General features: G+C 42.1%; 2 protein-coding genes across 2 annotated transcripts in view; both read right to left on the bottom strand.

Moving 5' to 3' along the window:
* LOC124142722 (chondroitin sulfate N-acetylgalactosaminyltransferase 1-like) overlaps positions 1-17,526 on the bottom strand; it is a 76,995-nt gene that overhangs the window by 47,117 nt on the left and 12,352 nt on the right. The window contains exon 2 of the mRNA XM_046511326.2: positions 3,546-3,760. The gene's annotated coding sequence lies outside the window, so the exon portion shown is untranslated. The remainder of the gene's footprint in view (positions 1-3,545; positions 3,761-17,526) is intronic.
* LOC125382690 lies at positions 15,453-17,120 on the bottom strand. The gene has a single exon (XM_048400973.1). It carries the CDS (start codon positions 17,118-17,120, stop codon positions 15,453-15,455), a length of 1,668 nt encoding a protein of 555 aa, XP_048256930.1.

Raw genomic sequence — 17,526 nt, 5'->3', positions numbered from 1 at the left:
ACCATAGGGATACAATGACATGCATCAACCAAGTCAGCGAGCCTGACCACCCGATCCTGTTAGTCGCCTCGTACAACAATCATAGTCGCTTTTTACGTCAAGTATGGGTTGCTGAAGACCTATCCTCATCCTGGATGCTCCTGGATCTTCACAGGACAGATGATGCAATGACACATTGGGGTGGAGAAGCGAGGACACAGTGGGGGAGGAGAGGGGAGCTCGAGGACAGTGGGGGAATATACAGGGAGCTGGGGGTGAATGGGAGGGGGTTGCACAAGCAGTTATCACCATGGGCAAGACAGCAGCAGATGGTGGATTGAAAGTAATATAATAATATAAGCATCAAGCAGTCAGAACTCTGCCCTTCCACTCTGCCCCAGGGTGCCCCCCCTCCCCCACCTCCAACAGCTGGTCACACTGTTAGGCAGCTTCAGCTAATCTTGAGGCCAGAAAGTGCATTTCATGGGTCAGCTCATGCAGCCTGTTGGAATCACACCAGTAGAGGAGGGCTGGCCACACACTCCACCGATAACCTTATCAACAGCATATACACCAGAATTAATCTTCATCACGATAAATGTAATTTTTTATCTACTAATTATCAAAATACTGAAATATCAAAATAGCACATCAGTTACGCTTGATAGTAATAACAGTTTAACACCAAAAGTTTGGAGGAAAATCAGTGATGTTTGTTATCCGTTTGTGAAAAACGACTCGTTTTCCCATGCACACTTGCCTAGCATGATATAAACCTGTCCAGAAAGCTGGTGCCCCGCGAAGAAAGTTTTCCTCAAAGAAGGAGTAACTGAAGAGCTAACCCCAGATAATGTGTTTATCTTACTGCAAACCATTATCAGTTCACGGCAACAGCAAAAAGTTGAATTTTTTGTGCGTATTTCTTATCAGTGAAGATAAACACTAGTTCCAGGACCAAGCAAACAGTGCATAATTCACGGAACCAGATGCCAACAGAAAACATCCAGTCTGCATAACACAGACACTCCAATACATCCATCAATCAGAGATACAATTGCTAAAGGAATCTGTTCCATGTTTGCGACATTATCATCTGTATCATAACTCCCGAGCAGAACCACCTGACTCGACTCCCACTGTCCTCTTGGAAACAGCGAGCGGGACTATTTTTTGAAGTCCTAGTTACCTCACACATCATCTATCCTCTACAAACATTGGTACACAGCTTCACTTGTCAAATCAATGTCTGTGGCTGTCATTATCAGTGTCTGACTGCATTTATCATCAGCGTAGCAATAGGTAAAACATGTCCGCCACACTGGGCCTGTTTGCAAACCTCTCCCATCTGACTGCGATACGATACGATACGATACCCACGCCAAGCAGTGCCTGGTTAGGTGACCATTGTTGGCAGTTTAACAATTGCAATACTATGGAGATAGCTTCACTTCCCTGACCCACAAACCATCAAGACTTTATTCAACAACCTAGGTTTTGTAGACTGCTAAGGATTTTGTTAGTGAACAGGCAGGAGTTCTCCATTTCTTGCATATTTCCATATGACTAAATTATCAATATGGGTCAAAATTTCAAAATGTCCACCCAGGTATAGGCACCCTTCTCCCAAAGGTTAATATGTTTTGTCACCATCAGTAGAATCTTGGTCAAGTAAGATTCCATGAAAGTTCCCAACCAATCCTAGATTGCTTGGTTACATCACTACCTGTCTGCTTGATCATGTGCAAGTGGGAGGAATGCCTGAAGTGATGCAGGTCGGAAACATTTACCACTTCGGGGAAACCCATGAGCATGGGGATGCTGTCGAAACAAGACTCGTAAACATCGTCAATTCAGATTAGAACCAATTGTCCTAAGTTTCTGGCATGGCTGAGGGATGCCTCTCTGCACAACAATGTGTAGTGCCTTTGACCACTGGGGCACTCCCCGACTTTGTTAGGCATTAAGGGAGGACGCTCTGATTATATGTAGCTAAACACATTAATATGATTTTGTTTGTTGTTTAGCACCACACTCAGCTGTTCTAGCTATATGACAGCTGTCTGTAAATAATCAAATCTGGAAAAGACAATCCTGTGATTGATATCATGAGCATCAATCTACACAATTGAGATACAATGACATACATCAACCAAATCAGCGAGCCTGACCACCCAATCCCATTAGCCACTTCTTACAAGCATGGGTTTCTGAAGACCAATTCTAACCCAGATCTTCACGTGGAGACAAGCATGGGTTTCTGAAGACCAATTCTAACCCAGATCTTCATGTGGAGACAAGCATGGGTTGCCAAAGACCAATTCTAACCCAGATCTTCACGGGGAGACAAGCATGGGTTGCTGAAAACCGATTCTAACTGGGGTCTCAACAGGGAGAACAGGGTTGTTGAAGATTTATTCTAAACTTCATGGTGGCTGGACCTGCTGAACATTCACCAGATGAGTGAGTGAGTGAGTTGTGTTTAACGCCGCTTTTAACAGTATTCCAGTTATATTGCGGTGTGTCAGCTTAATGTGGGAGGTGGCAGGTCTCGGACGTTTACCACTTCGGTAAAACCCACGAGCACGGGTATGGTGCTGACAAACCTAGAAACATAATCAGGCCGAACCGGGATTCGAACCCACAATCATAGGTTTCTGGCGTGCCCAGGGGACGTAACTCTGCACAGCGAAAAGCGGCGCCGTAGACGACTGGGCAACCTGTGCACCCTTTACCAGATGAAAAGACTCCTACAGAATAAGAGTCATCAGACATACCCCCCAACACTGAGTCTCATAGGACAAGCTTTACACTGACTCACAAGCCAAACTTTCGAAGTACCAAGTCAAGTATCAATGTCTCATGTAGTCCACATGTATAGCTTTTAAGTTGTGCTTATGAAACAACCCTTGCTGTCATACAAACCATGTATTGCAAAGTCCAACTTCATTCTTTGAAAATGACAAAATTTCACATTCCTTATCCATCAAATTACAATGGCACAATTTTGTTGACATGTGTGCAGTATTGTGACAGATGGACATATTCATCCCTGTGTATTACATTCCTGGGGGATAGCAATCACTAAGATCTATAAGACATTTATCACTCACCCATAGTGCTGCCCTCCCAAAGTATCCTGCAACACTGTGAGTCTCAACTATTCATCATACCATATCACAAACACATATATCACCTCATACCATTCTATAAGACATTTATCACTCACCCATGGTGCTGCCCTCACAATGTATCCTTCAACACTGTGAGTCTCAGCTATTCATCATACCATATCACAAACATATATATCACCTCATACCATTCTATAAGACATTTATCACTCACCCATAGTGCTGCCCTCCCAATGTATCCTGCAACACTGTGAGTCTCAACTATTCATCATACCATATCACAAACACCTATATCAGCTCATACCATTCTATAAGACATTTATCACTCACCCATGGTGCTGCCCTCCCAATGTATCCTGCAACACTGTGAGTCTCAACAGTTCATTATACTATATCACAAACACATTTAAACCATTCTATAAGACATTTATCACTCACCCATACTGCTGCCCTCCCAGTGCAAGCTGCAACACTGTATGAGTCTGACTGGCCATCTCTCTCAGAGGCTGCCAGCAGCATGGAGGGGAAGGGGCGGGAATGAGAGCCCGCACGTGGTCATCGGTCCAACCCTCATGGTGCAGGAGGAGAAACGTGACACCAGGGGGGTAGGGGGTGATGGGGCTGTCCGGAGCTGTCAGGGAGTCGTCCCCAGTCTGCAGGGAAACAATCATAAAATATCCATAAGCCATTCTACATCAATCAAACACATCACTACAAGAGTGAGCAACTGCTGATTGCTAAATTGCTGAATGCCACACCAGCAATGTTTCAGCAATTAACAGCCAAGTTTATCAAGACATGTAATTGGTAACCCCACAGGGCACTAATTAGCACTGACAAAGGAACACCAGCATGAAGATAGGGGTTAACCCTTGCTGGTGTGGGGAGGAGGAGGATGCAGGACAACAACATCTAATACACACAGAATGTTATTACAACTGTTTCATATTAATACAAGTACAAACATACAGTATCTTATAATGCAATAGCTTTCACCCCAATATCTTCAACAATCACCTGTTAACATTCATTGCATATGTTATAAAGAGAGGCCAAAGTACAATCCAAACCATCCTTGCCTCAGACAAAAGATACTATATATTTTGCGATATCACCGAGACTACACTACAGTCAATACACATAATGCCAGGACCAAGTGTGTATTTTAAGATCATCAGCATAATTTGATGCAACCATTCGTTATCAATTTAGAAAACAATATACTTTATACGACGTAATAAGCGCACTGCTCCAATAAGCACGGCTATATTTGCTAATATACTGGCAAGTGAACAATCCCAATTAGAACCCCTTCCGATTGATCAATGTATACAAGATTTATTATTCGCATATAATATGCACTCGCGTGTTATATGCACCCTTAATTATGGGCAATTAAATTCCGGAAAAATATATCTGTCATATATAAACATTTCAGGCTGTCTGCATAAACCACAAATTTTTATATTTTTTTTCACCAAAATAATGTTCTAATAAGAGCCCCCTATTTCTAATTTTGAGATCGCCCTGAGCACTTATTACGTTAAATACGGTATGTAACTACATATATGTCAGCTTGTTTCTATGTAAATATATAATGTATTATTATGCCAAATATATATTACAAGTAATATGCTTGCAGGGCTCGACTGAGCTGCATAAAACATGTAAAAACCTATTATTGAAAAATGCAACCTAATATTTATGTCTACATGCACCAAGTGCATGTCAAAAATTAAAAACTTGTGTCTGATTAATCTTTCTTTTCCACACAACATCGATCTTTGAACCCACTAAAAACTGCTAAGCTTTACTATCATACTACATCACTAATCCCTGTTATTTGTAACTTGTCCTGCTTTCTTGACATTATCAAACTTTAGGACTTCAAGATCATGTGTTCCTATTATGTTTAACAGCAAGATATCATAAATTTATGTAAAATCATGGCACAGACATCAGAGATCTGAGATTTTACTTCATATTTTGTCTAGTTTAGGCACCTGTGTTTCAACTTTGATAATTTGAAGGGATCAGGGTGCAACCTGGTTTTGTGTGGTGCAACTAGAATTTATGTCAACATGCACCCGGTACAAGTTAAACGTTCCATATATCAAGCCCTGGCTTGTACCCTGACCTATGAGGATGCTCTGTACAATATACTCCTATTCTAATACATATACTAGACTTTTCGATTCAATATGTCCAGTATTCTGTGTTTTATCTAAGGCCAAACCAAGTTGTCTTGTTTTACATATTTCCCTTAACTAAAACCTTGTTAGAAAGTAGAAATTAATTAAAGGAATACAATCACTTCAGTGTATTTGTTAGGGAAATAAAAAACCCGATGTTTGGTGGAAGCTGCAGGTACTGCAAGAAAAAATGAAGTAAGAAACTACTTGAAAGGTGTTGCCTGATGATGCTAGGAGGGAGGGGGTTAGACAAACATCTAGTCTCTAAAATGAACCATTTTACAGAAAAAAAAACAGTTGTTAAATTATAGTTATTAAAAATAATAAAAAGGAGCCCAGAGACATTCTTCATTTTCAGATACTCCTGATCTGTAGTAATCTAGACTTGCCAAATATTATTGACTTGCATGGGCTGTGTTGGAACTATTTGTTTCAGGGTCTGTATGACAGACTAGGGGTTAGGTGTACATCAGGGGGCAATAAATGCTTCTAAATGCCTCTCAAAGAAGGGGACAATGCAGGTGACTTGGGGTGGGATTTCCCACCTCATCCCCACAAATGGACCCCGATGAAATGAACCAAAAACATTCCTTAGTAACAATGGAATGCAGTCAGACTCATTAGTATCCCTCTCCATCTTAATCTCAATGTCTGACTTGAATGCACCCTTCACATAATTTTTAAAATTCAAAATTTGACACCCCTTCAAAATATCCCAAACCGGCCTCTGTCCCACCACAATATGACCTTCTGTATGAGGAGGTAGGTTTGCTTGGGTGACATTGACCTCATGATGATTTGATCAGCGGAGCCAGGGCAAAACAAATAACACTGTCTGGATAAACAGTACCATACGAAGAGATATTACCACATATGAGAAGTTGAATTAGGGAATTGGGTTACTGGTCAAAAGGTCATGAATTTAATAACAGTCCCAAACTGAAATGACATAAATATGATATTACTGCACATGTCATAACAATAAAGATTGTTTATGATGTATATTCAACTTTATATTATGCTACACACCCTAAAGTACACTCATGATGTTATCCAAACAATATCTTGGTAAACTGATCAGCATGCAAATTGCTTTCTCAGCTCCCAGGGGAGAGTCCATCCCACAGAGCCTGTTTCAGATGATACACTTGTAACCATTATCAAAGCAGTGAAGTACATGTGGAACAACTAGATGAATTATTATCACAAAATAATTTCACCTTGACTGGTTTCCTTCTTAACTTGTACAAATACAATTATAAACCATACCACCCTACTGACTGACTGACCACCCACCCACCCACCGACTCACTCACTCACTCATCCACTCACTCACTCGTCCACTCACTCACTCTGCTCTCCTCACTGATCTTTTATAACTTGATCACATCAGACTGACCAATTAAATTAGAAAATATTCTCCATCAAGGATTTTATCACTACAATAGAAAGAGTGACAAACTTCAGATTAGTTACCATGGCAATGTGCCAATAACAAAACAGTCATAAATCACTCAATAAATACACGACATGATTTGATATTTCACAAAACCTAATCTCTTAACTTCATGATTTGAAGCTGTTTCCTAATATACTCAGCTGTGCAAATATGAAACAGGTATGGTCAGCCGAGGAGTTGTATGTGTGTTCCTAAATCTTACAACACATCGACAACAAACAGAGACCCATTACATGTGTGCTCTTGGGCTGATAACTAGTGCTTGTTATTTTGTTAACGAATGAAATGCAGCAACGTGAAACAAGGTAAATCTCCCACACAATGTCTAACAGGCAACAATGTGAAACAAGGTAATATCTCCTACACAACGTCTAACAGGCAAAAATGTGAAACAAGGTAAATCTCCCACACAACTTCTAACAGGCAACAATGTTAAACAAGGTAATATCTCCCAAACAACATCTAACAGGCAACAATGTGAAACAAAGTAATATCTCCCACATAACATCTAACAGACAACAATGTGAAACAAGGCAATATCTCCCAAACAACATCTAACAGGCAACAATGTGAAACAAAGTAATATCTCCCACACAACGTCTAACAGGCAAAAATGTGAAACAAGGTAATATCTCCCACACAACTTCTAACAGGCAACAATGTGAAACAAAGCAATATCTCCCACACAACATCTAACAGGCAAAAATGTGAAACAAGGTAATATCTCCCACATAACATCTAACAGACAACAATGTGAAACAAGGTAATATCTCCCACACAACATCTAACAGACAACAATGTGAAACAAGGTAATATCTCCCACACAACATCTAACAGGCAAACATGTGAAACAAGGTAATGTCTCCCACAACATGAATTATCTAACAATGTGAAACAACATAGACTATTATCTTCCACACGAGATCTATGGTGAGGTGAAATGGGGTTTTATGTCACGTCCAAGATTATTGCACTTATATAGCGACGTGCATGCACGTGTGTGTGTGTGTGTGGCTGCTTGTACTAGTCCGGACTGATGCCGATTTATAGTGCTAGCTCACTGAGATCCCATGCCGCAGTTTAACATGAATACCCCACTCAGACACAGTATACTGACTCTGAGCCGACTAGTCCTTGTTTTAGCCCCTTAATGCCGAGCGCCAGACAGGGTAACAACAAGTACCATCTTTTAATGTCTTTTGGTATGACGCATTCGGGGATCAAACCCCGGACCTTCCGCTCTCCGGGCGGACGCTCTACCACTAGACCACGGAAGCGGTCCACAAGATCTATGAGGTGTAAAGCAATTTATGCATTCATTCCTTCCACACAACATCTAACAGGCACCAATGTGAAACAAGGTAATATCTCACACACAACATGAAACAGGCAACCATGTGAAACAAGGTAGACCACTATCTTCCACACAACATCTAACAGGCTCCAATGTGAAACACATTAATATCTCACACACAACATGAAACAGGCAACCATGTGAAACAAGGTAGACCACTATCTTCCACACAACATCTAACAGGCTCCAATGTGAAACACATTAATATCTCACACACAACATGAAACAGGCAACCATGTGAAACAAGGTAGACCACTATCTTCCACACAACATCTAACAGACTCCAATGTGAAACACATTAATATCTCACACACAACATGAAACAGGCAACCATGTGAAACAAGGTAGACTATCTTCCACACAAGATCTAACAGGCTCCAATGTGTAACGCATTAATATCTCACACACAACATGAAACAGGCAACCATGTGAAACAAGGTAGACCACTATCTTCAACACAAGATCTATGAGGGGTAAAGCAATTTATTCATTCATTCATTCCACACAACATCTTTCAGGCAACAAATGTGAAACAAGGTACCACTTCCCACACAACATGTAACAGACACCAATGTGAAACAAGGTACCACTTCCCACACAACATGTAACAGACACCAATGTGAAACAAGGTACCACTTCCCACACAACATGTAACAGACACCAATGTGAAACAAGGTACCACTTCCCACACAACATGTAACAGACACCAATGTGAAACAAGGTACCACTTCCCACACAACATCTAACAGACACCAATGTGAAACAAGGTACCAATTCCCACACAACATCTAACAGACACCAATTTGAAACAAGGTACCACTTCCCACACAACATGTAACAGACACCAATGTGAAACAAGGTACCACTTCCCACACAACATCTAACAGACACCAATGTGAAACAAGGTACCACTTCCCACACAACATCTAACAGGCAACAATATGAAACAAGGTAATATCTCCCACACAACATGTAACAGACACCAATGTGAAACAAGGTACCACTTCCCACACAACATCTAACAGGCAACAATATGAAACAAGGTACCACTTCCCACACAACATGTAACAACCAGTGAATCATACTGGGTCAACAATGAAATACACACATCTTGTTTTAATGCTCCACCATATTGTGTGGTATCAAAAGCTTGGGAATACAGGCATGTTTATTTCTTAACCTGTTTACATTTCCCACAAGATTTTACAGTTCACAGGCTGATAAAGGGTAAATAGAAGATATGAGAGGGAAATGGAAGCATGCTTCTGACAAGGCCTCAAGATATGATTATAAGGAAACACCCCTATGAGTGAGACAGACAGTTTATCCCACCCATCGTTCTCCCACTGGGCCCGGCCACCTCTGTATAGCTATCTAGGCTGAAACCGATCCAGCTTGTTATAGATAATCTGATAAATTCATTAAGGATAAACAGAGGACTGGATGTGTCCAACGTTGTAAATTGAGAAAACATGAAAGCCAAATCACCCTAATTGTATTATGGCTGAGATATGACTTGGCTGTATACTGCCAATCTGAACCAGCAAAGAATACATTACTTGGCAAAAAAGGTGGAATGGCGAAAAAAATGATGACCAAAACCATTTGAGAACATGACTTTTTGATAAACGTCCTCAAATTCGTATCTTGATGTATCCACGCCTGTACAAAATTTGGCATCAATGCAGTTGCACCCTCATCATCAGCATGATCTCATAGTATTTATTTACAAATATCATGATGCCCTTTATACTGATAGCAGTTAGCATGGGCGACACTGTCCATTTGTCATGATGGCGGTGATAGACTAGGTGACATCATCAGGGGACTTGGGAAAACGTTCACTCTTGACATGAAACCGTATATATATTCCATGCAATGAATTTTAGAAATGATAAGATGAGTGACTTAAACAAGCAGAAATCAATACGTCCACCCACTATCCATAAAGATATGTACTATAGGCCTAAGGCCTTTCAGTATTTCTGTAATAAAGATTGATTGGTATAAAACCTCATTTCTCTCTCGATTGATTCAAGGGCTCAAACACCTGTTTATATGTGGCAAAAAATATGGAGGTTTTAATTATGAAAATAAATATAATGATCATAAAGATATTAAATATAATGATCCGTAAGCACAAGCTTCAGAAAAATCTTTGCTGCTGCCAGTTTGTCCATGTTGTATCCGTATCCCGGTCTGTCTTACAGACCCTGATACAAATATAGCCAATACAGCCCATGCAAGTCTATAATGTTTGGCAAGTCTAGATGACTGCAGTATCTGGAAATGGAGAGAGTCTCTGGGCTCCTTTTTATTATATTTGTATTAAGATAACTGAACAACTGGTTTTTTCTGTATGATATGCTCATTTCAGAGACTAGATGTTAGTCTATCCCTCTTGTAAGCATATTGGGTCATTTTCTTCATCATTTTGAACTGCAGTCAACACAATTTAACAACTGACAGTGAGAGTTGGCCTGAATGTACAATAATGCAACCTCGATTGCAGCTTCAGATTTCACTTCCTTCATCAGTGTGATGCTCACCACATTCTCACAATGTTTTCACACCAGTCTGTAATAAGTGAAAGCAAATGTCAGTCCACACCCAATAAATTTATTCTTTTTATAGCAACCAGCCATTTGTCACCACCCATCTTTTTCTGTAACCATGGTAATCCTTAAAAGATATGACATAATCAATTTCAAGTAACACAAAACTGAAACATAAAACTCCATCTGTATCTCATAAAATGATTGTAATGAAAATCCACCAATTATTGCCTGAACAATGCTTGTCCCTTCCATCAACAGAGATTTAAAAGTTTCCTAAGTCAGATGTACTTTATCAGTTTATGTTAATCAAAATGTCTACATTTCTAACCACAAAAACATTTCCAAACAGCGGAAGTGCACGAGTTGTGTGCATTGTGCACACATATGCAATACATGTGAGTCAATGCCAAACTACAAATGTCGGCACGTTCCAACAGTCATTTTCCACCCCTGTTCCTGGCTCTCCTATTTCTGTTCTGCCCTTTGCAAGAACACTACACCATAATCTTTGTTTCAGCAACTGTAGATGCTCCACAATCTGACTGTAATATCAACCCCCCCTCCCCCCTCCAGGGGAGGAACAAAAGATAGGGCATTACATATTCCCCGTACAAATGTCAGAAGATAATATAAGATGCTTCCAGAAGAGCTGGCCAGGTGGGCCTGTACTCGTCAGGACAGGTGTCATGAGGCATGGCAAGTACCGCTTCACCTGGAGAGACTGAATGTCTTGGGGAGCTCTTTACTTTACAACTGGTCACAATTTGTTCTGCTGCTGTTGGCAGTGTGATGGGATGCTGTTGGGCTCAGTGGAGGGACCACTGGAGGCACCAGGGGGATATATTCATATAGTTACCGGAATAGCATGTATACATGAGTGTGAGTGAGTGAGTAGTAGGGTGGGTGTTTGGGCGTTTGGGTGTGAATGAGTGAGTGGGTGCGTGGGTGCATGGGTGGGTGTTTGGGTGTGAGTGAGTGAGTGAGTGAGTGAGTGAGTGAGTGAGTGAGTGAGTGAGTGAGTGAGTGAGTGAGTGAGTGATTTACATCATCCCTTCAGGTGTTGGCAATTATTGTTACACATATTATGATTACAATTAAAAATGTGGCAGAAAAGAAATTACTTCGAATGACATGGTCTTACAAACCCTCTCTGGGGGAGAGTGGGATGGAGGGACAAGTGAAGAGCAATGTTCATGTGGTCGAGTGAGTGAGTGAACGGGGGGCTGCAGGGATGGAGAGATGGAAAGAGGGAGGTTTAATCTTATTCATGAGTGAATGAGGGATGGAGGGGTATAATGTTTCTGTAAGGACTGAATGAAGTTCAATGTCGAGTGAGTGAGTGAGTGAAGAGTGAGTGAGGGATGCAGGGAGGTTTAATGTTCCAGTGATTGAGTGAGTGATTGAGTGAGTGATTGAGTGAGTGCGGTTTATTGCTGAAGTAAGTGAACAAGGTATTCTACACCGTCATGTCTACTGAATAGAGACAGATATACACCGTCATGTCAACTGAATATACACAGATATACACCATCATGTCAACTGAATGTACACAGATATACACCATCATGTCAACTGAATATACACAGATGTACACCATCATGTCAACTGAATGTACACAGATATACACTGTCATGTCAACTGAAGGTACACAGATATACACCGTCCAAATAAGAACGATGAATTGCAAAATAACTCGAAATCCAGAAAAGTGCATGAAACATCAATACGGTACTTGACCATGAATACCCTGTACCCAACAAAATCTGAATTTTGTTTAATTTAAGACCCATGACGGATGAAGTTCTTCAAGGAAACTATCATGTAATTTTGTATAGAAATGTGTACATGACACGTAGGGGGGACAAACCGTGGAAGGAACAGCGCAAGCACAGTCTGCACGTGCTACACAGTGACCGTGTTCATTCAATGACAAGATGCGCTACTCAGCAGATGTTAAACAGTTGATGTTGAATGTGTATGATTTCTTTAGAAGTGAAGCAGAAAGAGCAAAGCCTTTTTATGCAATTAATAAATTCTTGAAATGAGCTTCAAAAGCTCTTGGTATGTCCCCTCAGAAACTTAAAAATGTTTTTAGTCGACGAGATACAAATAGTCAGGCCAAGGAGGTAGGGAACATGTCAAAACCACGCAAGGTTGATAAATTAGACAGTTTTCAGAGGGATCAAGTCAGACGTGCAATTGATTAACTGCACTCAGAAAATAAGTACCTGTCCCTAAGAAATTTGAAGAAACACCTTGAAACTGACCATGATTTACGTGTTACAAAGTACAAACTATGGCAGCTGTTGCATACATTTGGTTACAAATACAAAAAGATAACTGGAGAAAATAGGGCTGTGTTGTGTGAACAGTCTGACATTGTTCGTCTCCGTAATCATTACCTTCGTACCATCAAGCAGAAGGATATGAGCCCGTCTTCTTAGATGAGACATGGGTAAATGCGTCACACATAGCCAGCAGTCAGTGGGTACCCAGTGGTGACTGTAAGGAGTCTGGTAGAAAGTTACCAATGGGAAAGGGTGAAACACTCATAGTTCTCCATGCTGGTTCTGCTAGTCAGGGTTTCTCCCAGACTGTGACCTCGTCTTTAGAGCCAAGGCCAAAGACAACAGGGACTACCACACAGAAATGAACAGCAATGTATTTCTGGAGTGGGTGAAAGATAATTTAGTCCCTGCTTTGCCTACCAAGTCTCTCATTGTCATGGACAATGCACCGTATCATAGTGTGCAGGATCCAGAAAGCAAGACTCCAACCTCTAATAACCGTAAAGGAGACATGGTTACTTGGCTGCAACGGAGGAACATTACCTTTCCTTCTCAAGGGACGAAACCACAGCTCTATGAAATCATCAAAACTATGAAACCTGACCCCGTGTATAAAGTTGACAGTTACATCAAGGGTCAGGGTCACGCTGTCTTACGACTGCCACCTTATCACTAGGACCTGAATCCAATCGAGTTGGTATGGGGCATTGTCAAGGGTGACGTTGGACGATCGAACACAACGTTCAAATTACAAGACGTAAAACAACTCGTAAAGGAATCCCTTGGTCGGGTAACAGTAGAAACATGGAGGCGTTGTGTGGCCACAGTCGTTGACGAGATAGAGCCACCTTATTGGTCACGAGATGGACTACGGCCAGCAACAGTCCAACCTATAATAGTGGCAGTCGGTTCAGGCACCAGCAGTTCTGACGACGAGATCTATGGCATGCGCGAGTCAGATTGCGACTGAAATTACCATGAGACGGCCCCTCTAACGCTCTGTCATTTCCCCTACCACAGACCGTGCAGTGCATGCGTGCTTGCGCTATGCCTTCCACGGTTTGTCCCCCCTACTTGTCATGTACACATTTCTATACAAAATTACATGATTGTTTCTTAAAGAACTTCATCCGTCATGGGTCTTAAAATAAACAAAATTCAGATTTTGTTGGGTACAGGGTATTCATGGTCAAGTACCGTATTGATGTTTCATACACTTTTCTGGATTGCGAGTTATTTTGCAACTCATCGTTCTCATTTGGAGTCAAACGGACTGTAAATGTACACAGATATAGACCGTCATGTCAACTGAAGTTACAAAGATATATACCATCACGTCTACTGAATATACACAGATATACACCATCATGTCAACTGAATATACACAGATATACACCATCATGTCAACTGAATGTAAAAAGATATACACTGTCATGTCAACTGAATATACACAGATATACACCATCATGTCTACTGAATATACACAGATATACACCATCATGTCAACTGAATATACACAGATATACACCATCATGTCAACTGAATGTACACAGATATACACCATCATGTCTACTGAATATACACAGATATACACCATCATGTCAAGATAATGTACACAGATATACACCATCACGTCTACTGAATATACACAGATATACATCATCATGTCTACTGAATAGACACAGATATACACCATCATGTCAACTGAATATACACAGATATACACCATTATGTCTACTGAATATACACAGATATACACCATCATGTCAAGATGATGTACACAGATATACACCATCACGTCTACTGAATATACACAGATATACACCATCATGTCTACTGAATATACACAGATATACACCATCATGTCAAGTGAATGTACACGGACATACACCATCCGACTACTAAATATACACAGATATACACCATCTCGTCTACTGAATATACATACACAGTACACCATCATGTCTATGATTATCTTTATTGCAGCAGAAAATCTAATCATAATAAATTAATCCTGATACATTGTCCAGAATATCTACCTCCATTAATGCATGAACTGTAGCTACATAATTCTTCAAATGCTGTTGTTAATCCCTTTCTATTTACTGTGCCAAAAATGTAAGTCCTTCTATGATGAGTTATGTAAACTATGTTATACTTGTAGTATAGATTCTGCACCCTCCCCCTTGAGGGTGTTTGGTACAAAAAAATATCTTGAATGTATTTAATCTTGTCAGCTGAATATACACAGATATACACCATGTCTACTGAATACATACAGATGAAGCCATGACTGCTGAATATATAAATCTCATCCACCATTAATGTCACCAAAAAGTAAACATGACAAACCCACCCAGCAGAAAGTGGCTGACAAGCAACACAACACAAGGAGAAATGTGAGATGGTGAAGTTTCAAGATGGAATGTCTTCCAATTATCTGCATGTCTGAATCTAGAAAACTGATGACAGGAAACATCAGGGACGTGCTGCACTATGTCATCAGTTGGAGGAGACCCATCCAGGGGGGGAACTGCACCTCATGGTTTACAGAAGATGTCAGCCTGGTCACTCCGCTGGGCATCATGTCGTCATCTGTTGGAGGAGGAAACCCATTCAGGGGGAACTGCACCTCATGGTTTACAGAAGATGTCAGCCTGGTCACCCCGCTGGGCACCATGTCGTCATCTGTTGGAGGAGGAAACCCATTCAGGGGGAACTGCACCTCATGGTTTACAGAAGATGTCAGCCTGGTCACCCCGCTGGGCACCATGTCGTCATCTGTTGGAGGAGGAAACCCATTCAGGGGGAACTGCACCTCATGGTTTACAGAAGATGTCAGCCTGGTCACCCCGCTGGGCACCATGTCGTCATCTGTTGGAGGAGGAAACCCATTCAGGGGGAACTGCACCTCATGGTTTACAGAAGATGTCAGCCTGGTCACCCCGCTGGGCATCATGTCGTCATCTGTTGGAGGAGGAAACCCATTCAGGGGGAACTGCACCTCATGGTTTACAGAAGATGTCAGCCTGGTCACCCCGCTGGGCACCATGTCGTCATCTGTTGGAGGAGGAAACCCACTCAGGGGGAACTGCACCTCATGGTTTACAGAAGATGTCAGCCGGGTCACCCCGCTGGGCATCATGTCGTCATCTGTTGGAGGAGGAAACCCATTCAGGGGGAACTGCACCTCATGGTTTACAGAAGATGTCAGCCTGGTCACCCCGCTGGGCACCATGTCGTCATCTGTTGGAGGAGGAAACCCATTCAGGGGGAACTGCACCTCATGGTTTACAGAAGATGTCAGCCTGGTCACTCCGCTGGGCACCATGTCGTCATCTGTTGGAGGAGGAAACCCGTTCAGCGGGAACTGCACCTCATGGTTTACAGAAGATGTCAGCCTGGTCACTCCGCTGGGCACCATGTCGTCATCTGTTGGAGGAGGAAACCCGTTCAGTGGGAACTGCACCTCATGGTTTACAGAAGATGTCAGCCGGGTCACCCCGCTGGGCACCATGTCGTCATCTGTTGGAGGAGGAAACCCACTCAGGGGGAACTGCACCTCATGGTTTACAGAAGATGTCAGCCTGGTCACCCCGCTGGGCACCATGTCATTAGTTGGAGGAGGAAACCCACTCAGGGGGAACTGCACCTCATGGTTTACAGAAGATGTCAGCCTGGTCACCCCGCTGGGCATCATGTCATTAGTTGGAGGAGGAAACCCATTCAGGGGGAACTGCACCTCATGGTTTACAGAAGATGTTAGCCTGGTCACCCCGCTGGGCACCATGTCGTCATCTGTTGGAGGAGGAAACCCACTCAGGGGGAACTGCACCTCATGGTTTACAGAAGATGTCAGCCTGGTCACCCCGCTGGGCACTATGTCGTCATCTGTTGGAGGAGGAAACCCACTCAGGGGGAACTGCACCTCATGGTTTACAGAAGATGTCAGCCTGGTCACTCTGCTGGGCACCATGTCGTCATTAGTTGGAGGAGGAAACCCATTCAGGGGGAACTGCAATCCATGGTTTACAGAAGATGTCAGCCTGGTCACCCCGCTGGGCATCATGTCGTCATCTGTTGGAGGAGGAAACCCATTCAGGGGGAACTGCAATCCATGGTTTACAGAAGATGTCAGCTTGGTCACTCTGCTGGGCACCATGCATCATGACATCAGTGTCTTATGTCTATGACAGCAGTCCTAGAGGTGGGTTTAAAAAATATATCAGTCACATCACTTCATGTCGAAGGTGTTGGGTGGAAAGCCCAAAGTGATGCAGGTCTCAGATGTTTACTTTTTTTTAAAACCTGTGACAATTGGTACGGCACCCAGAGACCAAGGATCATAATCAGCTGGAATCTGGGATTCAAACCCAAGACCAGTGTCATAACTTGCTTGAAACTAACAGGGCTGCTTGATGACACAACCAGAAGACTTACCCTAGTCTGCTTCCTGCGTCCCTACAGGGCTGCCAACCACACAATTCCTTTTATCATGCTTATTGTGAAAATTTCCTAAAAGTAAGGGCCAGATGGCTACAGTGGCTGCTACCTTTGAATACGGCCTG

This window comes from Haliotis rufescens, unplaced genomic scaffold (assembly GCF_023055435.1).
Source record: "Haliotis rufescens isolate VD_foot unplaced genomic scaffold, xgHalRufe1.0.p SCAF_20, whole genome shotgun sequence".
Classification (NCBI taxonomy): Eukaryota; Metazoa; Mollusca; class Gastropoda; order Lepetellida; family Haliotidae; genus Haliotis; species Haliotis rufescens.
Note: the sequence above shows the minus strand (reverse complement) of the source record. Positions and strands in the feature narration are given on the sequence as shown.

Bases quoted from the DNA above. Each gene is read 5' to 3' on its own strand.
- LOC125382690 (XM_048400973.1), bottom strand. From the start codon at position 17,120: ATGGTGCCCAGCAGAGTGACCAAGCTGACATCTTCTGTAAACCATGGA.